This window comes from Dermacentor albipictus, unplaced genomic scaffold, assembly GCF_038994185.2.
Source record: "Dermacentor albipictus isolate Rhodes 1998 colony unplaced genomic scaffold, USDA_Dalb.pri_finalv2 scaffold_16, whole genome shotgun sequence".
In the NCBI taxonomy this organism is placed as follows: Eukaryota; Metazoa; Arthropoda; class Arachnida; order Ixodida; family Ixodidae; genus Dermacentor; species Dermacentor albipictus.
Genome location: NW_027225570.1, coordinates 5,188,205 through 5,211,025, shown reverse-complemented (window position 1 = coordinate 5,211,025; position 22,821 = coordinate 5,188,205). Strand labels below are relative to the sequence as shown.

Sequence of the window (22,821 nt, the reverse complement as noted above, 5' to 3'; positions counted from 1 at the left end):
TGTTTCTGAAGGGAGGGGTTGTCTTCTTTGCATCTCATTTACTAGCTGGCATAGTATCTTGGGACCAGGTTCTTAGCTCTTGAGGCAAAGAATTTGTGCTGCAGGCTGAAACTCTACTCTGTCTAGGTGCTTGTTCGTTTGCTCTTTCTCATAGAGGTCTTCAAGCATGGTGAAGTCAGAAAGACTTGTTGTTACCCGATGCCTGTATTCGATGAGTTGTCTTTTTTGTGCGCTGCTGGTCATCATACCATACAATACCTTGGACACAAGCACAGCATCTGCGATTTGCCATAGTATCCACTCGTCCACTCCCATGATTTCAAGATTATTCTTTTCACCAGGTGTAGAATTTGCATCCAGGCATGGCATAATTGTTTCACCCACGTGCTGGCTCTGCCGTCACGGTCTTACACTAGCTGAGGATTTGTGGATGTTGGCCTGTGGGTATGTTTGTCCAGCTATGTGGAGCACAATGTGCAATCTGGGTTAGTTCTCGATTCTAGTCTTTTTCCCCACGCCGATGTAGCCTGACTTATCAGAACGGGAGAGGCCAGGCTGACCAAGAAAGTCTGCAGTGTTGTCAAGAGCTTGTTGCATCATTCTTGAGTTCTCTATAAGATAGTTTTCCCATGGACTGTAGTACACCATAGGCTGTGGTACTTCTTGTAGTATGCCTGTGTTGTTGGTGTGGATGGGCCAAATGTACCTCCAACTCTCACCTAGAATTTTCTGTCTTTCAAAAAGTTGCTGTTTAACTTAAGTGCTCTGCCAGAAATTTTTTTTTTGCTCATCGTTCCTGTTATTAGATTAGCATGATGTACTGCAGTTAAAAGCCTGTTCATTCTTTCATAAGCAGTATTAAACAATGCCCTGCAATAAAGTTTCTGCTGCTTATGGCCCACTCATGTCTGCCAGAAAGGACAACTCTTGAAAAAGGTTTTCATTGCGCTCTGTGTGCGACATAGTATGAGCATTCATGCCTTGACATTTGTACATCTATAGAACCAGATTCCTGACAGAGTACTTGCTATAGCTGATTATATTTACTTGTGCAGTGCTGTTGAACAGTACATATTGATGCAATGAATGTTTACGCACTCGAATTATCACAAAAGATGGTTGTTTTACAATTGTGCCCTTTGCTTTTCATTGGTGTTACATTTTTCATAAGCGAGCCCCCCTATGCAATAGTAGCTGGAAGTTTAAGGGTTCAATAAATGGTGGTGAACTAAATCTAAGTGTAAGAGCATTTTTTTTTACCTATGACTCCCATCAAAATGCAACTTCCATGGCTGGCAATTCAACCCCTCGCCTTGTGTTAGCAACAGAATGCTATAGGCACAGTGGCAGGTGAATAAATTGCAGAACAATATTTTTGTCTATAATTTTTTCTTGCCTGTATATAAGTAAACTTTGGAATAACTTCGCCATCGCAAAAAAGCAGTTTGTGGTCCTTTATTGAATAAACCACATATTATGTATAGTTGAAATGCAGAAATTTGTTCTAAAATTCCTGGGTGATATGGTCTTGCAAGTAGCATGGTATTTCATTACTTATAAAGATAATAAACACAGTGGACATCGTTATGTGGGTTTACACACTAATATATGTGATCGCAAACTTATTAGAAACATGTAAGGCATGAATGTTTCTGCACACTTGATCAGCTGTGAACGTGCAAGAACTGTTTGTACTGGCTGACTTCACTGCACAGTTTTGATTTACTTTTCTTTGACGTGGCGTTTCTACTGTTTTATCCCCACCAGAACAGGCTGTTTGCCTGCTTTTCACATTGTTGCATGAGTTTTACATGACGGTGCTGGAGGGTACGTTGTCACTGGGCCACTATAACAAGCGAATAATTTACTTAATTTACTAGCTGTAGAGTTCATTACCTTTCAAAGCAAATGTTGATACACGTGCGGTAGGGATATAAAGTCCGCAGCATTTAAATGTTCATTGGTTTCTGTGCAAAAAAAAAAAATATCCAGAGAAGAGGTGCAACCTAACGTGTATGCAGTATACGAAAACAAATTAACAACGCTGTTCGTTCAAGGCACGGATTTAATGCTGTCGTAGAAAATTCATACCATAGCCTACTCTTTTGCTCTGTCAAATTTAATAAGTGAGGCAAAATAACCTTTCAAGACGCATTGGGAAATTCACACTTGAAAACCGACAAGAAAATGCAGCTGAACGGTACCTCATTCAGCACAACGTTGAAAGTTCGGGTACTTTGCTGGCTTGTCGTTTGCCCTTGCCGAGTTTGAAATTATTTAAGCTGCTCCGTACGCGGTGATTTTTGTATGCTATTCAACAAAAAAAAATTGTCAAGACCCCAAAAGGCCATGTGATCTCGCGGCAACTCGCAAAGGTGTACGAAGGAAACGTGAAAATGCACTTTATTAGCTGCGTAGCGTGTAAACAAACGCATAGAAATTGAAGAATTGAATCTGCGGTACAAGTTTTTCATTCTCCCTTCATGTACGTACCGAATTCAACAATCCACGTCTCCGCACATTGCACTTGTCATGCCAGACGCCATTTCCCAAAACAAACCGGCGAAATAGCTCCTTGACAGCTCTCCGCGCAATTTCGACGGAAAATCTCGGCGATCTCTGCGACGGTGCGATTGTGCGACCAACAGGTTGGTTGCAGCCGAAAATCGGGGGGTTGGCAGTGCGACTGCGATTTTCATCGCAAACGTCGGAAATCGCACTTCTGGTTCGACGAAAATGGCATCATGTGAAATTTAGACCTCAATAACTCTGGAACTAATAAACATATTGTGACGGTCGGTAATATGGAAAGAAGACGACGCTGATGGTGGTCTTAGAGACGACGAAGACGTGTTTAACAGTATCGATGCTCCACGTTTGTTGGCTCAGCCATTAAAAGCCACTTGTAAATAGACGAACGCTTCCTCCTTCCCGTAAAATCATTGGTGGAGGTGCGGGGTAATCACTTCAGCAAGACGGAGCTCCGCAGCGGACGTAACCTGGCCGCCATGTCATCTGAAGGAGAGAGTTCAACCGCGGCCCCGGCGTCGCCACCGACGGTCATCCTGGCCCAGCCTCGCGACCCAGGCATGTTTTCCGGGATTGACAACGTTGACGTTGACGACTGGTTACAGAATTATGAACGGGTCAGCGCACACAACAGGTGGGATCACACGCTTATGCTGGCCAATATAATATTCTACCTCAAGAAAACAGCACGGGTCTGGTTAGAAACACATGAAGAAGAGATTACGACTTGGGACCAGTGTAAACAGAAGCTGAGAGATTTGTTCGGCAAACCCGTCGGCCGCCAACGTTCTGCGAAGAAGGACCTTGGGACCCGTGTACAGACGTCCACTGAATCTTACGTGGCGTATATCCAGGACGTCCTCGCTCTTTGCCGCAAAGTAGATAACAATATGGCAGAGGCAGACAAGGTCTGCCACGTCTTAAAGGGCATCGCGGACGACGCGTTTAACCTGCTTGTTTATAAGAACATCGCAACGGTCAATGAGATAATTCACGATTGTCGCCGCTTTGAAGACGCGAAGAGTCGCCGCATAGTTCGACACTTTACTCGTCTACCTAATACCGCAGCTTCGTCGACGTGCGAAGACATTTGTCCACCGCGTGAGTCCACCTCCAGCGAGAACGTCGTACGTATCGTTCGGCGAGAAATCGAAGCAGCGTCTCCTTCCACGCCAGTCACGCAGTGCTTTGACGATTCCCGGCCGCTTGTGTCCCTCATTCAGTCGGTCATTCGCCAAGAACTTGCCAATGTAGGTCTTCCATCCGTCTGCTCCGCCAGCCGCCCTGACTTTGCTTCGTCTGCTGCCTCTGCCCCTGTTCACCGGAGCCAATACGGTCCATATCCGAGCTATCGCAACCCGGCCGAATGGCGCACCCATGACGATAGACCCATCTGTTTTTACTGTGGACGTGTCGGCCACATCTCTCGCCACTGTCGAAGTTCCTGGCCAGCCCACTCACGACCAAGCTTTCCCGCCTACCGCCGCTCCCCACTGAATCCTCGCCCGCCATCACTCCCCACCGAGGTTGAAGGCGCACCTGACAACGCTCGAGCCACCGCGACCAGCCGATCGCCATCACCACATAGTCGCCGCTCCCGTTCGCCCCAGCTGCGTCGCTCTCCATCCCCAGCTTACCGTCGCCGCTCTCCGACGGGAAACTAACTGGGGCAGCTCCTAGAGGTTACGCTGCTCTAGAACACCGGCCTGAAATTCCTCTGCTGACCCTGCCTACTAATCGGAACCTTCTGTACGTGGACGTGGATGGCTTGCCCGTTACAGCACTCATCGACACTGGAGCCCAAATTTCCATCATGAGTGCGGAGCTTCGAACGCGCTTGAAAAAAGTACTTACCCCTGCTCCGACTCGACTGCTCCAGGTCGCCGATGGTGGAACTCCGGCTGTGCTTGGAATGTGTACTGCTCGTGTCAGTGTCGCCGGTCGCCACACGTCCGTTTTGTTTAGTGTGCTTGAACAGTGCCCTCATAATGTGACCCTCGGACTCGACTTTTTGTCTGCCCATTCTGCTCTGATTGACTGTTCCGCCGGTGTTGTACAACTTGACCTACCCCTACCTGTTCCCATTGACCTTCCGGCTCAAGCTCCAGCTCAACTTTGTTCCGCGGATTTTATACGCCTGCCATCTCTTGCAGCAACCTTCATCCCTGTTTTAGCCAGCCCACCTATACCTGACGGAGACTATGTCCTTACTCCCTCGACGTCAGTCCTGCTTTTTTACAATGTCTCCTTCCCACACACCATTGTTTCTGTTGCGGACAATCAGACATGTCTTCCCATCCTAAATTTCGGACAGTGCCCACAAGTAGTTCCTCGAGGCATGTCTCTTGCCACGTTGTCACCAACGCACGGGTGCCACATTTCTGCTCTATCTGTTGCGCCGTCTTCGACCATTTCTCATTCTGCGCCTTCTGCATCAGTCCCGACCGACGACTTTACAAAGATGATTGCACCGGACCTCTCAATCCAAGAAGCCGCACAGCTCCGTGGCCTCCTCGAGTCCTACTCCGACATTTTCGATCTGAACGATCGCCCTTTGCGTCAAACTACGGTCGTGACACATCGGATAAATACCGGCGATGCAGCACCTGTTCGCAGACGCCCATACCGGGTGTCGTCCTCTGAGCGACAAGTTATCCAGAGCGAGGTTGACAAGATGCTTGCCAAAGGGATTATTGAAAACCCTTCCAGCCCGTGGGCGTCCCCTGTTGTTCTCGTCAAAAAGAAGGATAACAGCTGGCGATTCTGCTTTGACTGTCGTCATCTAAACACGATCACCAAGAAAGATGTATATCCACTTCCCCGCATTGACGATGCTCTGGATTGTCTCCACGGTGCCACTTATTTTTCATTTATAGACCTTCGCTCTGGATATTGGCAAATTGCCGTGGACGAAATGGACCGTGAAAAGACCTCATTCGTCACACCAGATGACCTATATCAGTTCTAGGTAATGCCTTTTGGCTTGTGCAATGCCCCGGCAACCTTTGAACGGATGATGGACATGCTCTTGCGTGGTTTGAAATGGTCTGTTTGTGCTACTTGGATGACGTCATCGTATTCTCTTCAACTTTTGCGACTCATCTTGAAAGACTTTCTTCTGTTCTTTCTGTTTTTCGCACCGCTGGCTTGCAGCTCAACTCGTCCAAGTGCCACTTCGGTCACCGCCAAATAACTATGCTCGGACACCTCGTCGATTCATCAGGCATTCGCCCCGACCCCGCTAAAGTCTTTTACCATTTGGATCTGCACATTCAAAGATTGTAAAAAGAGGGATTGCAATGAATTGTTCCCGCAATGCACTTGAAAGAAGCTGTCACCACGCAATTAAAAGTAGCTTTGACGCACAATCCCAACGTCTAGAAGCCGCAGGGTTGCCTCCGCCTCTTTTGAAAGCGGTGGCTGAATCGCTGCTTCAGAGGCTAAAGAAGGAACGTACGGAGCTGGTAGATGGTGGGGCTATTGAACGTAAGAAACTTGAAGTTATGCCGTACGTGCATAAAGTGAGCCACAGTATTAAGAAAGTTGCCGCCAAGCAGGGAGTAAGTGTTGTTTTTTCTGCCCCTTGTAAGCTTTCGGGTCTGTGTTCGCGCATTTCTCGAGGCAGGGCAAGGAACCATGTTTGCACAACGCAGCATGAAAATCGTTTCACGGCATGTGCTGCAGGGATTGTTTATAAGTTACCTCTCACGTGCGAAAGATTTTACATAGGCCAAACCGGTCGATGTAATAATGACCGCCTGCGTGAGCACCACTCCTCCCTGGGGTCAGATAACGGGGCAAACTTGCCTCGCCATTGCATTGAGTGTGGTTGTTATCCTTTGTTTAGCAATGTGACGATTCTTGGTAGGGGCAGGGGCAAAGAAGAGCGTGAAATCTTGGAAGCGTACTTCATCAGTTTATTAGGTGATGACTGCGTTAGTACAACCTCGGTGCGCTTACAAGAAAAAGAATTTGAATTTCTAAGTCGGTCCCGATAGAAACGGTGCTGTCTTTTCATGCTATGTGATAAGTGATGATGCGGTTGCGCATGCTCTGCTGCCCTTGCTTGGACTACACCGATTCTAATAAACCACAGTTGATAGTCCAGTCGTTGTGTCGTGAACTTCTCCTCTTGTCCTTTGTGTTTTTGACTGGTTTTTTCGTTCAAGTATGTACCAACTGGCCTAGATTTCAACCCTTCTGTAAAGTTCACGCTGTGCAGAATTTCCCCGTACCAACTTGTGCCAAAGATGTTCGCAGCTTTATTGGACTATGCTCGTACTTCCGCAGGTTTGTGGAAAATTTCGCCCATGTTGCCCGTCCCCTGACTGACCTCCTGAAGAAAGACGTTCCTTTCTCGTGGGGCTCTGAACAAGCGTCTGCTTTCTCGCAGCTCATCACGCTGCTCACCACACCTCCTGTTCTCGCCCATTCTGACGCCTCCGCTCCGACAGAAATCCGCACTGACGCTAGTGGCTACGGCATCGGCGCAGCTTTAGCTCAACGCCAATATGGGCACGACCGCGTCATCGCCTACGCCAGCCGCCTCCTCTCTCCCGCAGAGCGCCATTACTCGATTACTGAGCGCGAGTGTCTCGCCCTCATTTGGGCGGTGGGCAAGTTCAGACCCTATATATATGGTCGGCCATTTACAGTTACAACCGACCACCACGCCCTTTGTTGGCTCTCCTCCCTTAAGGATCCCACCGGACGCCTCGGTCGCTGGGCCCTACGGCTGCAGGAATACACATACACTGTGGTCTACAAGTCGGGTCGTCTACATCAGGACGCCGACTGCCTGTCTCGAAATCCCGTCGATGTACCGGACGGCTTAGTGGATGTCGCACCTATCTGCGTTCTTTCGCTCTCTGCCTTGCAAGACATTGGCGCTGAACAACGACGCGATGAGTCGTTACACCCAATTATCGAACGCCTGCTCTCTGATCCGTCTGACCCATCCCTTCACATGTTCGTGCTACAAAATGACATCCTGTATCGCCGCAACATGCACCCCGACGGGCCCGAGCTCCTGACCGTCATTCCGTCTCGTCTGCGACAGACTGTACTGCAGCAGCTACACGACGTTCCCACCGCTGGACACCTTGGCGTTACGCGGACCTATGACCGAATTCGGCGACGGTTCTTCTGGCCCCGTCTCAACCGCTCCGTTCGCCGCTATGTTGCCGCGTGTGAGTCGTGTCAACGCCGGAAAAGACCAGTTGTGCCTCCTGCCGGACTGCTGCAGCCTTTGGATATACCGGCCGACCCTTTTTTTTTCGCGTTGGCGTTGATCTTCTCGGACCATTCCCTATGTCGAATGACGGAAATAGATGGATTGCCGTCGCTGCGGACTATACAACTCGCTATGCCATTACTAGAGCCCTACCGACCAGCTGCGCTACAGACGTCGCTGATTTCTTGCTTCACGACGTGATCTTGCACCACGGTGCACCTCGTCAACTTCTCACCGATCGCGGCAGATACTTTCTTTCCAAAAGTCATAGACGAGCTACTTCGATCATGTGCTACTAAACACAAACTTACTGCCGCTTACCATCCTCAAACTAACGGTCTTACCGAATGCCTGAACCGCACATTAACTGACATGCTCGCAATGTATGTTTCCTCCGATCATCGCGACTGGGACATTGCTCTACCTTTTGTCCCGTTCGCCTACAGTTCCTCGCGCCATGACACAGCTGGCTATTTTCCCTTCTATCTCCTCTTCGGCCGTGAGCCAACTTTGCCTTTCGAGACACTCCTCTCGACTACGCTCGATTCGCTGACAGTGTACACTTCGGATGTCATAACCACAGCGACCCAAGCACGCCAGATTGCCCGCATTCGTCTTTCTGCTTCACAGACACGCCAGAAGTGCCGTTACGACCAGCGCCATCACGACGTGCATTATGAACCAGGTGCTCTTGTGCTAGTCTGGTATGCAACTCGGCATGTTGGTCTTTCGGAGAAATTCCTCTCGCGATACTATGGCCCTTACCGCATCCTTCGCCAGGTGACCCCTGTCACGTATGAAGTGTCTCCGCTGGATGCCATGGTGCCTTCACCTCTCTCTGACATCATCCACGTCAGCCGGCTCATACCTTACCTTTCTCGGACGGATGAGCCGCGCCAATCAGGTGCTTTTTCCGATGGGGGTGATGTGACGGTCGGTAATGTGGAAAGAAGACGACGCTGATGGTGGTCTTAGAGACGACGAAGGAGTGTTTAACAGTATCGATGCTCTACGCTTGTTGGCTCAGCCATTAAAAGGCCACTTGTAAATAGACGAACGCTTCTTCCTTCCCGTAACATCATCTTCATGAAACTTCGCAGTTCCTCATAGTTCGGTGGTGTGAACATACCCTGAAAGTTTCATCTGGATATCTTAAAAAAATAAAAAAGTTCGGTCTCCAGGGTAGCCTCCCCCCTTAACGTTGTCGCTTTCATATATGTCCACCTCACCTAGGAACTCCTCTGCAGAAACGCCACATATGCTGCACTTATAGTCGTTTTATAAAAAAGTCCGTATGGTCTAAAAAAAGCACTGAGTATAATAAGTTTCCATTAGTTCTTGTGCCATCACATCACGGGCTTCCTTCGAGAATGTGCATGCCCTCAGACTACATCCACATGAGCCATAGTGGAACAGCAAATGTGAACCAGTGCCCTTTTTAATTGAGTGGACATGTTCCCTTGTTCAATCATTCACACACCGGTCGGTTTGGCAGATGTGTGCCTTGCCGCAGCTCAGAGGTAGGAACACGTGCCACGTCCGCAGTGCAGTGCAGGCAGGGCTTCTTCTAGCATGCCAGCCTCACCTTCTTCATTGAAAGATGGGCACAAAGCCTCTACAGCTTGCTTGGTGCCATGGAGTTTCCCACAATAATACCAGAGGGAAATGTGGCCCCACTGCCTATGTGAATTTCCTAACAGGCGTTGTGCCGCCTTAGGATATGGGTCTCTGAGGCTTTGTTTCAAATGTGGCTTGGCTTGGTCGTGGCTGCACAGATTCTTAAAATATTATCTTCATATAATTTTTTTCATTCGCCCACGTTACATTTTTCTATAAAATTTACGAACCTTCAGTGCACAATCAAGCACTGACAAACAAGAACAGACGACGAACTGTCACAAAGCGAGTGCTGACCTTGTAGTCTGTCCTCGATTTTTTAGCAGCCCACTATTCCTTTTTACGTTTCATATAATTGTACATCCAAGCACAAGTCCTCATGATTGCATGAAAAAATGTTCTTGTGTAATGTTAAAGAAAGAACAGCCATTTACATACTGTTTTATTAGAGAATGAACATTGTGATTAGAAAACGAACCACTGCGACAGGCAGAATAGTGCTGGCCAGATGTGCCTTCCAGGTGTCCTGGTTCTGCAGAACGATGGCGATCCAAAAAAGCACCACATCCCAGCATTCCCATGAATGCACCAGCGGCACAGTGCTAGTTTTCCCTGTAGGTAATATTGTGAGAAACTGTTTGGTGCTGTGCCTGGTCGTCACCCTTTTCAGGTTGTGGGTGATCTTCTACATGTAAGGAACCACCTGGGGTCTTGTCTGTTGAGTGGAGTCAGGCTTACCATCGGAACTTCCTGCTTCTGAAGTAAGGACTCTAAAACATGGAAAAAAAATTACCGACGATTACGTTACTTCCTAATGCGAAATTTGAGCGCAGCAAATAAGCTGTTTCACCTTTTCGATAGATTGAGGCAAAGAAATCGAGCAACACATGTATGCGCTATCACAGAATTTTTTTTTATTTTTCACACGTATTCCTTTAACAAAGACTCCACTAACAGTTCTTGACAGTCATGAAGGAAGCTTTGTGGTCGGAGAAATAGACTGATATATGTTCGACTTGGTACACCAATGCTTGATTCTCAAAGACGAGATCTATACAAGTGCCTCGCGAGGTTGTCACAGCCGTGGGACGCGTTACGAGCGAGAGGAACGGGATGTTCTCCCGCATAAGTGTTAGGAAATTGCTGTTTGTCTTTATGTCAACATTAAAGTCCCCCACTACTAACATCGGTGTGGATCGATGGACGGTTAATGCGAGTTGCAGGAAGTGCACGACGTCTTTCGTGAGTGCGGTAGCGGACTCACGAAAGCGGTATCAGTCGGTCGCTGCTAGCGCTGGGGGGATGAAAGGGGGGCGGAGCTGGTTACGAGGCCGACGATAATGCCGACGACGACGCGAAACCCAGGAACGGACGCCAAAGAGCCATTTGTGTAGCCAGCCCTCCTCCACAGTCTCTCCTCCTCCCTTCCATCATCCTCCCTCGCCCGGAGAGCCGACAGCGCGCATGCGCGGCGGCGGAGCAGATTCGTCGGCGAGCTGGTTACGAGGCCGACGACAACGCCGACGACGACGCCGACGACGACGCGAAACCCAGGAACGGACGCCAAAGAGCCATTTGTGTAGCTAGCCCTCCTCCACAGTCTCTCCTCCTCCCTTCCATCATCCTCCCTCGCCCGGAGAGCCGACAGCGCGCATGCGCGGCGGCGGAGCAGCAGATTCGTCGGCGAGCTGGTTACGAGGCCGACGACAACGCCGACAACGCCGACGACGACGACGACGACGACGCGAAACCCAGGAACGGACGCCAAAGAGCTGCGCTCTAAAAAGAAAAGAAGCATTCTATATATATGCGTGCGTTTTCGCGAAATAAAGTTAGCTGCAAGTTCGTACTCTTCCTGTTTGTTTGTTCCTTCCTTCCTTTACCTTTGGGCCACAAACATTGACAGCTATGCACCACTTAGCCCAACATCGAGCTTTGCTAAGCTCTACAATACATCACCACTAACTCTTCCACCACTGAATTTGCAGCACCACCAGAGGCCCCTCAGAAAAGCGAGGGCCAGCCAAGCAAAAGTATGGTTCACATCAGCATGAACGAGGTGCTTCCGTCACAAGAAACGCTGCCAATGTGTAAGTGACCTTTTGCAAACTTTGGGGCAGTGACTTAACCCTTTCCCTGCTGCACTGTTAGCTTGAATTCTTACCAAAAAATGGACAAATTATTTTTAAGGACCCCTGTGTCCAACATGTATTACCTCCTCCACTTGAAAAAACTCTTGCACTGCCCCGCAGATTGTGTGCCGCCATCTACCAGAAGGGCGACAAAGCATTGAGAAGAAAGCAGCTCACATATGGCATTACTGGAAAACTAAAAGTACTGTCGGTTTGTCCTTGGCTGTGTTTACCAGAAACACGTGGACGGACCCAGGTCATCTATGCAAAGGAAAGGGTTAAACCATTCAGAATTGCTTGTACATTCTGCCCATGAATCCGTTATTCTTAGAACCTTGTGATAACTAAGTTGTATCTGACACAAAAAATAATTTTGTTATGTCTGATATTATTTACAAGAATACATTCGTTACGCACTCGTATAGATATAAAGCATTTTGGATTTGCTTCGTTATATCGGTGTTCATATACCGAGGTTTGACTGTACCCACTGGCGTGGTTGCAGTGTTTTGTACGAGGCTGTTGGCACGATTCCCAGCTGCAGTGACCGCATGCTGACAAAAACACTTTTCATGCTTAGATTGGGATAAGCATGAAAGAACTACAAGCAGTTCACGTTAATCTGCAGCCCTACAATCACTGCTGCATCTCTCTTATCGCGCCGCTGTTGCTTTGGGATGCTGCATATCCCTTGGATAAATCTTTTGCTGCGATTAGCATTGCTTGGGATTGTGAAAGGGCCCCTAAAGGGCTCCTCATCTTAGAGGGCCCCTCGCCAGGTTTCACCTCCATGTTAGACAAGCACGACACATTCTTCACACACTGATGATTGCGTCACCAAAGTATTACAGCGCTGTGCGCCGCTGAAAACAACTGAAATTTCAATCAAAATGCTGCTTATCCTTCTGCTTGAGAAAGTGCTGCTCCCAGCCAGAGTCGAGGTAACACTGTGACTGTGACTTAAACGCAGTCCTAGCTCCGTCACACGTCATGGCACGTTACTTCAGTAAATCATGCAATGTGGAATGTACAATGTCATGATGGAAATGTGCTGCACAGAAAAAAATAAGAAAGAAAAGGAGGCGGGGCTTGTCCAGTAAACAAACAAACAGTGCAATTGCTCAGCTCCGGTGCAAGAGGAGGCAGGGTAGGAATGTCGCTTGTGTATGCTACTCGAGGCACAGTCTCTCTGTTAGCAGTCGTGCTCGCCTCCTTATGCTGTGGTGACTGGGCATTCAATTTCTTCTGACTCTTCTGATGATAAGTCATATTAAAGAGTTATTTTGGTGAAGCACTCATTAGAAGGTGTCTTAGAACTTCCAGTGTATAACTAGAATTTGCAATGGGCCCTGTTGAGGGGCCCTTGAATATGTTTATCATAAAGTTTATCAGTGAAATGATGAACTCTAAAAACGGCATTCACACAAACAGCCGACAGAAGTTGTATGATCAAGTTGGTTGCAAATTGTCACTTTCATTGAAAAGCAATCAATCTCGTAAAGTTGCTCTCTGACCAATTCTTCACCTTTGCTGCTGGAGTCGCAAAGCTGCTGGACCAATTAGCAGAGCATGAGCAGGACATCAATGCACTGATGGTTATTTTACGTGGCCATGGTAGTGCAAGCAGACATGAACGGCAGCAATTGTGATACACTTCGGTGTGGGGACAGGCATGTCGCAATCGCCAGTGGGAACACTGGTTGCTGTGGGCAGCTCCTCGGTTGACAGTTGTGGACCTCTGTCAATTGCCGGTGTGAATGCTACCTAACAGCGCTGTAGGACGCATCGACTATAAGGGAGATCTGGTGATCATGCTCAGTATGTGTAGGGAAGGTTGCTTCAGCTAGCTGAGTATTTACGGTCTGGAAAGAATTCTCTGCTGTATGTCTCAACTGCATACCGCAGATTTCATACTAGCCTTGTAGCTGTCGAGAGACTTAATGCAAGAAGGAATGAAATGTGTATAGAAAGCTTACTGCACTGTGGTCTTTGTGTCAGTGTTTGCCAATCATTTGCGCTGTCTTTTGCGCTTTCACAGATACAAGTTTACTGTGAGGAAAAAAATGTCACTGCTGCTGTACGAAATTTAGACGAAAGAGATTTGCAAGTACTGCACTTTGGAAAGCAGAGATCCTTTGCCATAACTGTTTATGATATCGTGAAAAAAACTCTAGAAAGGACATTCTGTACTGGTACTTGTTTGACTTGATTGTGTGCGCTTGAACACAGTTGAAAAGAAGCCATATCTACTCGAGGGGAACTTGTGATGAAGAAGCAATCACAGTGTCATCAACATGGGCGACATGAATACAGTCGAACCCACTTATAGCAATATTCAATTGTCACGAACATTCCATTGGTGTAACCAATAATTGTTATAACTGGGTTGCCTGAAAAAATAAATCAATATGGCAGATAGTGTAGCTGTTCCGAGAAAACTATAATGGTGGGGAAGCCAGCTCTCCCCCTCACCTCCTTCCTCCATCCGGCTTCTAAATGTGTTTACTCGTTTAACTGTTTAATCTGCTTCCTGTATGCTCCGATCGCACGCTGTTAACAAGTCGCGGCTGTCGACGTTCAAGAATGGCACTATTATAACTGCAAAGAGGGGCCATGGGCGACAAGTGACATACGAGCTCCGCCAAGGCATTGCTTGAGTGTCCTCAACAGGCACCTTTTAAAAGATGCGGGAAGGTTGCCGCGGCAGCATCTCAGCTTGAGAAATCCGGAAGAAATGCTGGGATGTGATCGTCACAAGCATCTCGCCACGTACTTCCCACTGGCTAGCGTGAGAAAACCGCATGTCCGTCAGCCTTGCTTGCTTTACACGAAACTTGCCGACATCCTTCCCTAAGGCATCCAGGTGCTCCACGTAGTGAAGGAGAAGATCCCTCACGAAAACGAGCCCATGAGGAACTGAATCATCTGCAGGGCTTTCCACGGGGACAATGTTGAGGCAACCTGCCCTACAGCGTCAGCACTGCCATCGTGGCTGTCACTGTCGCTATCTGACGCAAACACATTCATGACAATCGCCTCATCGTTTAAAAGCACTTCATTTCCAAATCTGTAGCAGTGCACTTTCTTTTCACGGGAAACATTGTGCATTGCTGTTGATCAGCGGGCGGACCAGACATCTTGCGTTTCGGTGGCAAGTCGAACTAGGCTGAGAAACAACGTGGCCAGAAACGACTTCAATGCAGTGAACAAAGACAAGCACGAGTGACTTAATCTGTTAGCAGAATTGCGCAGAATGAGGGTTGTAGAACAAAGAACCAACTGTAAGGGCCTATCCATAAAGATGGCCTAACGAACAATCTGGGAGGAGTGCTGGCAGCTGAGTTGGCATGGTCCATTCGTATTTCGGAGGGTGGCGTGGCGCAGAGCTATGGGTGCAGCCCATTTGTGTTCGGAGGGGTGGGAGGGCGACAGGAGAGATGTGCGAGTCTGTCATGCATCTCTCATGGACAGAAGTGCACAGCGGCAGTTGGGGTGGCAGGCAATCGTGCAGCGGCTCGCATTTCACTTTTTCTTTTTTCTTTTCAAGGATTTCGCATTCCATTGCCTTTTGGCATGGCCCCCCAGCAGCCAGACTTCAGTGTTATAAACGATAATGCGATATGGGAACATTGTAGTAAGTGGGCTATTTCCCCATAGGAAACATATAAAAGTTGACGGTGCAGCAGCTTTTTATTGTTAAAACCGGTACCGTCATAAGTGGGTTCGACTGTAGTAGCACAAGGATGACAATGTCAGCAAACCTTTGAAACTTTGAAACATTTGGAGAAACGATAATATTCTCACGAACAGTGGCGAAGACAAAGACATTGTAGTGGGGCTGAGTCAGAGTCTCTCCGGTTGGACTGAAAGGCCTGCTAAAACCTGTGTTCCCTGTGTAGTCTTGACTAGCCCAGTGCTAGCCGTTTACTGTTGATTAAATACTCCCCCCGTAACATCTTTTTGGTGGAGGTTACAAGCTCTATTCCTCCCGGCCCTAGATCTTTGGATCGGACGCCACGTTTCTCCCGCCTCCATGGCCGAAGACAGTATGCCGTCATCGCAGCCCGCACCCACGGCTCCGGAAACCGGGGTCCTTCCGCGTCCCTCGATTCTGTCACATTTTGCGGTACAGACAACAATGACGTCGACGATTGGCTCCTATTGCGTCAGCAAGCACTACAGGTGGGATGAGACGCTAATGCTCGCCAACATAATTTTCTACCTATGGGGGTACAGCTCGCGTGTGGTTTAACACGCACGAAGGAGAACTGATGAGTTAGGACATATGCAAAGGAGAAGGTGCCCAAATTGTTTGGCCGATCGGTTGTATGATAAATGACAGCCTGGCACAAACTCGCAGCCAAAGCTCAGACGTTGACGGAACTGTACGTCGCATATATCCAAGACATGCTAGCCTTGTGCCGCACCCTTGACAAAGACATGCCAGAGGCAGGCAAGGTTGGCCACATGTTAAAAGGCATAGCTGAGGATGCCTTCAACATACTCATGTGTGAACATGGCTGCGACATCCTCATACAAAGATCCTGTGATGCCCCCTCCATTCTCGACGCCTAGCAACCTAACCAGGATTATTCGCCAGGAGCTCAAAGCCATTGCTTTAGCCGCTTATCAGGCACCTGCTCAGGACCATTTGGCAACGATATCCCTCATTCAAGCTGTTGTTCGCCAAGAGGGTGCGAATATGGGCATTCCACAAGCCACCTGTCACGCACGTGAGCCCATGTGCGCTTCCGGTCGTCACACTGAATACTTCACCACCCCAATTGTTGCTGCTGCCGCTTCCACTCCCCAGTTCACACCCCGCTACAGAAACCCATCTGAGTGGAGGACGCCAGACGATTGACCAATTCGTTATTCTTGCTCTCATGTCAGCCACATTTCACACCACTATCGCAATTGTCGGTATTAGCGATCAAACTTCCCCGTTGACCGCCGCCAAGATTGCGGCTCGTCTTCTAGCACATCTCTTATCGACGACCACTTTGCGGCCCGTGAACTTCATCTATCTTTGCGCTCTGCACCGACGCACGCCGATATTGCTGCTCCAGGACACTGGTCTAGCCGATCGCCATCACCTCAGAGTCGCCACTCGTGCTCCCCTCAACGCCATTGCTCTCCCTCCCCAGCTTACTCTGGCCACCACCCACGAGACTAGCCAGGGCAGCTCCGGGAGGCAAGGCTGCATTGATGACAAGGACCGAAAAACCTTGACTGACCCCTACTTCAAGACGCAGTTTGCTCGGTGTTCTCGTCAATGGCGTGACCATTTCTGCTCTGATTGATACCGGCGCCCACATATCTGTTATCAGTTCTTCAGTCCGATGCCGCCTACGAAAAGGGCTGACACCTGCTGTCTTTCTTACCGTGTGAGTAGCTGACGGCACGCAAACACCGCTTCTTGGTATGTGCGCTGCCCGAATTACTGTTGCCGACCCCCGCGCTTCAGTTCTCTTCGCTGTTCTCGATGTTTGCCCACATGATGTCATTATTGGTATTGACTTCTTGACCTCCCACTCTGCCCTCATCGAATGTTTTACCGGCATTCTGCAGCTCGAACTGCCGTTGTGTCCTGATGACGCTTCATCACGTAACACTGACCTATGTTCTGTAGAGTTTCTATGACTACCTGCTCAGGCTGCTACCTATGTCCTTCGTCAGCATTTCCCCCAGTCCCTGATGGTGACTATGTGGTCGCTCCCCTCACAGATCTGATCCTCTCGTGCAACATCGCACTTCCACACACAATAGTGGTTGTTGCTAACAACAGAACGACGCTTCCAGTCCTCAACTTTTCTACTTCGACCTATATACTCCCTCGAAAAATTTCACTAGCCGAACTATTACCGCTGGAAGAACATAGTTTCTGCATTCGCTGCTTATGCCGGGACCTTGCCTCACCCTGCCATACTGGTGCCAACCAAGGCACTTCTGAACGATATGATATCCCCCGACCTCTTACTTTCTTAAAGTGTAGGACTCCGTGCGGTCTTGTTTTCTTACATTGACGTTTTTGATGTTGAGAACAGTCCACTAGGCCTTACACATGTCATGGCCCACTGCATCAACACTAGAGGTGCCAGCCCCCTTCACAAGCACCCTTACCGAGTGTCTCACACTAAGCGCCATGTCATCCAAAAGGAGGTAGAGAAATTGTTTGACAAAAAATGGAATAGAGCCTTCCTCTAGCCCTTGGGCATCCCCTGTGGTGCTTGTGAAAAAGAAGGACAAGAGCTGGCGGTTTCGCGTCAATCATCGCCATCTGAATCGGGTAATAAAGAATGATGTGTATCCTCTCCCTCAAATTGATGATGTGCTCGACTGCCTCCATGGTGCCAGATATTTCTCATCGCTAGATCTCCGCTCGGGCTACTGGCAAAGTCCCGTTGATGACCGCAGCCGCAAAGAAGGCTTGCTGTCATCACACCTGACGGCCTCTACCAATTTTAGGTCATGCCTTTAGGTTGTATAATGACCTACAACTTTCAAAAGTATGAGGGACACTCTCCTACGCGGTCTTAAGTAGTCGACCTGTCTTTGTTATCTGGACGACTTCATCATTCTCTGGCCCAGCTTTGAAAGCCACCTCCCTCGTCTGTCAGCCATCCTCGACGTATTTCGTTTGGCTGGCCTATAGCTCAATTCCTCTAAGTGCACCTTTGGGCACTGCCTGATCAAATTACTTGGACACCTAGTTGATGCTACTGCTGTCCAACCAGACCGTGACAAAGTCCATGCCATCCGCGAGTTCCTGGTTCCGCAGTCCACGCATGAAGTATGCAGCTTTCTTGGGCTCTGCTCCTACTTTAGCCACTTTGTTCTCAACTTCGTCGGCATTGCTCAGCCCCTCATGGACCTTCTCAAAAAGAATGCAACCTTTCCTTGGGGCGCGAACCAAACGGCTTCCTTTGCATTGCTGATTTCTGCCCTCACATCACCACCTGTGCTAGCTAATTTTGACCCAGCTGCTAGAACAGAGCCTTACTACGACGCAAGCGGCCGTGGTATAGGTGCTATCCTCACCCAAACACGGAACGGAGCTAACCGTGTTATATCATATGCTAGCCGCCTCCTGTCACAGTCGGAAAAGAATTACACTATTACTGGGCGGGAGTGCCTAGCTCTCTGGGCTGTCGTGAAATTCCATCCGTACATATATGGACGACTGTTTGTGGTCATAACAGACCATCATGTGCTCTGCTGGCTCTCAACACTTACAGACCCCACAAAGAGGCTCGGCCGTTGGCCAAGCATTATGATTGCAGGAGTACACGTTCTCAGTTGTGTACAAACACACGCTGACTCCAACTGCCCATCCCGTCAATTCATTGAGCCATCGAACTCCACTGAAACAGACCCCGATACCTGCGCCTTAGCAATCACAGATTTCATGCATGTGGCCAACAACCTAGAGATCCATCGTTGCTCTATCTTATTGACCGTCTGCAATTCGGCAACCTCGACTCCTCACTTCACATGTTCTTGCTTCAGGATAACATTCTTTACCGCTGCAGCATGCACCCCGATGGCGCAGAACTCCTGCTAGTTGCCCCGCATCATCTACGCAGAGATGTCCTCGTTCAGTTTCATGAAGCCTCAACTTCTGGGCACTTAGGCATTTCCAGAACTTATGATTGCATACGACGACGTTGCTTCTGGAAGGGCCTTTATCATTCCATTCGCCGCTACGTAACATCTTCTGACCTGTGTCAACGGTGCAAGAAACCTGCGACTCAGCCTGCTGGTCTCCTTCTGCCAATTGATGTTCTTACCGAGCCGTTTTATAGAGTGGGCCTGGACTTGCTTGGCCCCTTCCAAATTTCCACGAAAGGCAACAAATGGGTTGCAGTCACCACAGATTGTACCACGCGATATGCACTTACTCAAGCGCTGTCAACCAGCTGCGCCGCGGGCGTAGCCTACTTCCTACTGTGTTACGTCATCCTTCAACATGATGCTCCACGTCACCTACTCTCAGATCACGGTCGCTACTTCCTGTCTCGTGTGGTTGTCGATTTACTTCGATCATGTGTTACTCGTCACAACTTCACCACCTCGCATCACCCTCACACCAATGGCCTCACCAAACGTCTCAGCCGTACACTGACCGACATGCTTTCTATATATGTTTCTGATGGAACATTGCGATTTGGGCATTGCCGTTCCGTTCATTACGTTTGCGTACAACTCATCGCGTCATGACACTGCCGGCTACTCACCCTTCTACCTTCTCTTTGGCCGCCATCCCTTATTTCTATTTTACACCCGGCTCCCTACTGATCAGGCGTCCACATCCACGACTTTCTATGTGCTACTGTGCCTACAGTGCTGCTACTGTGACTTCTACTGTGCGCTCATTACGCGCACTGTAGTCCGCACTCTGATCTTGTCATCGCAGACTGCACAAAAGTCCATTTACCATCATTGACACTGGGATACTGCTTTTCCACCAGGCTCTTTTGTCCTTCTCTGGCTCCCATCTCGTCATGTCAGGCCCTACCACGTGCCTGCGCCAGGTGACTCCTGTCACCTGTGAGATAACTCCCATGGCATATACTTCACCGATGGCCACACCACGAAGTGACATCAAGCTTTACAACTGTGATGACCCATTTTGACCACACCAAGCACCAGGACGGTGCTTTACCAGCCGGGGATAATGTCACGAACAGTGGCGAAGACAAAGGCTTAGTGGGGTTGGGTCAGCGTCCTGTTGGACTGAAAGACCTGCTAAAACCTGTGTGTGTGCCCTGTGCAGTCCTGACTAGCCAAGTGCTAGCCGTTTACTGTTGATTAAATACTCCCCTTAACAATACTCCCCTCTCAGACCCAACAAAATTGTAGAGAGGCATAACTGCCAACCCTCCTAATTCGCCCGGGAGACTCCCGATTTTTGCTGAACTTTCCGATTGTATATCACTGTCTTATATCTCCCGAAAAGGTGTCTCTGTTCGCGCAGTAATGGTTCTTGTGAAACCGGCACCGCGGAATTTGCAGCCACGTCGTAATCATCAGCATCACCAACAACGGCTGCACTAACGCCATCGGTATCATTGACTAAGCAGCTCACTACGGTGCCTAGTAAGCCGACCAAAGCCAGAGCCAATGTAGCTCTTGCATTTCATGCCTGCATTTCTCCATGGTGCATTGTTACTGCTATTTGTGCGTATGATTAGTGCTGGCTAGGCTGTGTGTGCTGTGCACCATGCAAAGTTAGAAACCTCGTGTGCTTGATGCCATGGCGCTATCAAAGCCCAAGAAAAGGAATTTGCAGAAGTTTTTGCAATCTTACACTTCTGAATTTCCGTGCTTTATGACATCAAGAAAAGGAGAAAATTTTGCATTTTGTACAATGTGTGGGTGCGATGTCAGCGTGCCTCATGGTGGCAAAGGTGACTTCAAACTGCACGTTTCTACGGCGAAGCATCACAGCTATGTTCGCACCACTGAGCAGCAAGACAACATAGTGAACTTTCTCCGGAACAACTGCGACAACAATGTCATACGTGTGGAGTGCCTGTTTACGAGATTCCTCGCCGAACACAACCTACCCCTTATTGTCACCGACCACGTTGGGCCTCTTCTACGGAAAATGTTTCTGAAATGCAATGAGGCGAAGCGTTATAGATGTGGACGCAACTCTGAAGAATGTGGAGTTGGCCAACTTGAAATTTATTTCACAGGCATCGCTTTCGAGTCTTCGTTTCTTTATTCAGAGTTTCCCTCAGCTGCTGCCCCGAGATTCCAATGAATCTTCTGAAGACGGTTTAGATGCTCTCGAAGCTGAGTTTGCCACTCTACAGGCGTACAGTCTTCCAGAGGACATTCTGAATGAAGAAAGGTGGGATGTGCAGTGGTCTATGGTTGGAAAAATGAAAAACACTGATGGAAAACATGTTTCACCGAGTTGCTAAGATGATGCTGAATTCAATCGTGATACCACATAGCTACACAGTGTGTGAGAGTATTTTTAGCATGCCCGAAAAACTAGGACTGAATTCCGCTCATTGATGTGCGACACAATCCTCCAACACCTGCTGCTAGTGAAGGGTCGTCAGTCTGGACCATGTTTTGAGCAAAGCTACTCCGACAAATTTTTAAGTGAGCTAATTCTGTTACTGCAAGGTCCCTGCAAAAGGACTCGGCGAACACTGCCTGAAAGTTTTAATGAACCCCCCCCCCCCCTGCCTGTAGTCGAACCTTGTAGCTGGCATCGCTTCGCGGTCTCGGCAACGCTGCCAAGGAACTGCTTCTCATTCCAAATGCAGTAGATTCCTGTCATGTGCCAGCGCTGACTTCTTCGTGTCAAGTTGAATAGCACGAACAATGTTTATTTTTTCCTCTATTCTGAGAACCCAGCGTCTTTTTTGTCCAACCTTCGGCATGATGCGAGTCCTTGTTTGCGCGACACCACAACCCTCTTTGTGCACAGGCGTGAGCAAGAGCGGGCTTGAGAGAGAAAATCTGGGGGCATTTGCTCCTTAAATATATGACTCGGCCTAGGCACTACGGAGGGGGTTTCTTAGCGTGTGTTGTATGTGTCTGTGCCCTAAACATGCCGGCGTTGCGGAGTGCGATTGAGCTTGTTTACGCTCCGCTGCTGGCTGCCCGTGCGTCGGGGCAGTGGGCACTGACGCCCCATTTGGTCATCACTGTATCTGAAGTGGCAAGGTTCTGACTGGTGTTGCATAAGTCGCAGGTCGCTTTTTTGGTTGCGACGATCGAGTGGACTTTTTACAAGCACTGCTCCAGGAAGGCACCTGTAACCGGCAGACGGAGGCCTCGGGAGAGCACCTGAGGTTATAATGAAGCAGGTGGCGCAGGATCTCGAGGGCACCCAAGGGGTAGCAGGGGGATCAAAGCTGGAGGAAGGGCGGCCCGTGGGTTGGGGTAGCGGAGGCCGAAGCATGCCAGGGGGTGTTTGCATAAAAACTTGGCTGTCTGCGATAGCAGACAGCCGGTCTTATGCACCCTTGGCATGCGCGCCGCCAATAATGAGAAATAATGACACATTACAATTAGTAAAAAACAGGATTGAATAACTATAATTGCATCCAGCCGCCAACTTATGACACTAAGTTCAGCACTACCGCGCCCCACGACTTCTGCAATAATAGTCAGAAATTTGCATCTGAAGGTACTTCGGACAAACCTTCTCACGCCTGCGGCACTGGTGCTGAGTCAAGCCTGTTTCACATGTGTAGTGACCTGAATTGTAGTTAGCGGACCCACGGCCATAGCGCACAGCAATGAAGACACAGTGGCCGCTGTGAGGGGCTTAGACACAGCAAC

General features: G+C 48.9%; 1 protein-coding gene across 5 annotated transcripts in view; it reads left to right on the top strand.

Moving 5' to 3' along the window:
• Nucleotides 1-22,821, top strand: part of LOC135920498 (uncharacterized) — a 166,260-nt gene that overhangs the window by 115,774 nt on the left and 27,665 nt on the right. For 4 of the 5 annotated variants that reach the window (XM_065454768.1, XM_065454770.1, XM_070528977.1 and 1 more), the window contains one exon: nt 11,368-11,469. The exons of the other annotated variant lie outside the window; for it this stretch is intronic. In XM_065454768.1, the coding sequence (XP_065310840.1) occupies nt 11,368-11,469 (102 nt within the window). The remainder of the gene's footprint in view (nt 1-11,367; nt 11,470-22,821) is intronic. 5 annotated transcript variants of the gene reach the window in all.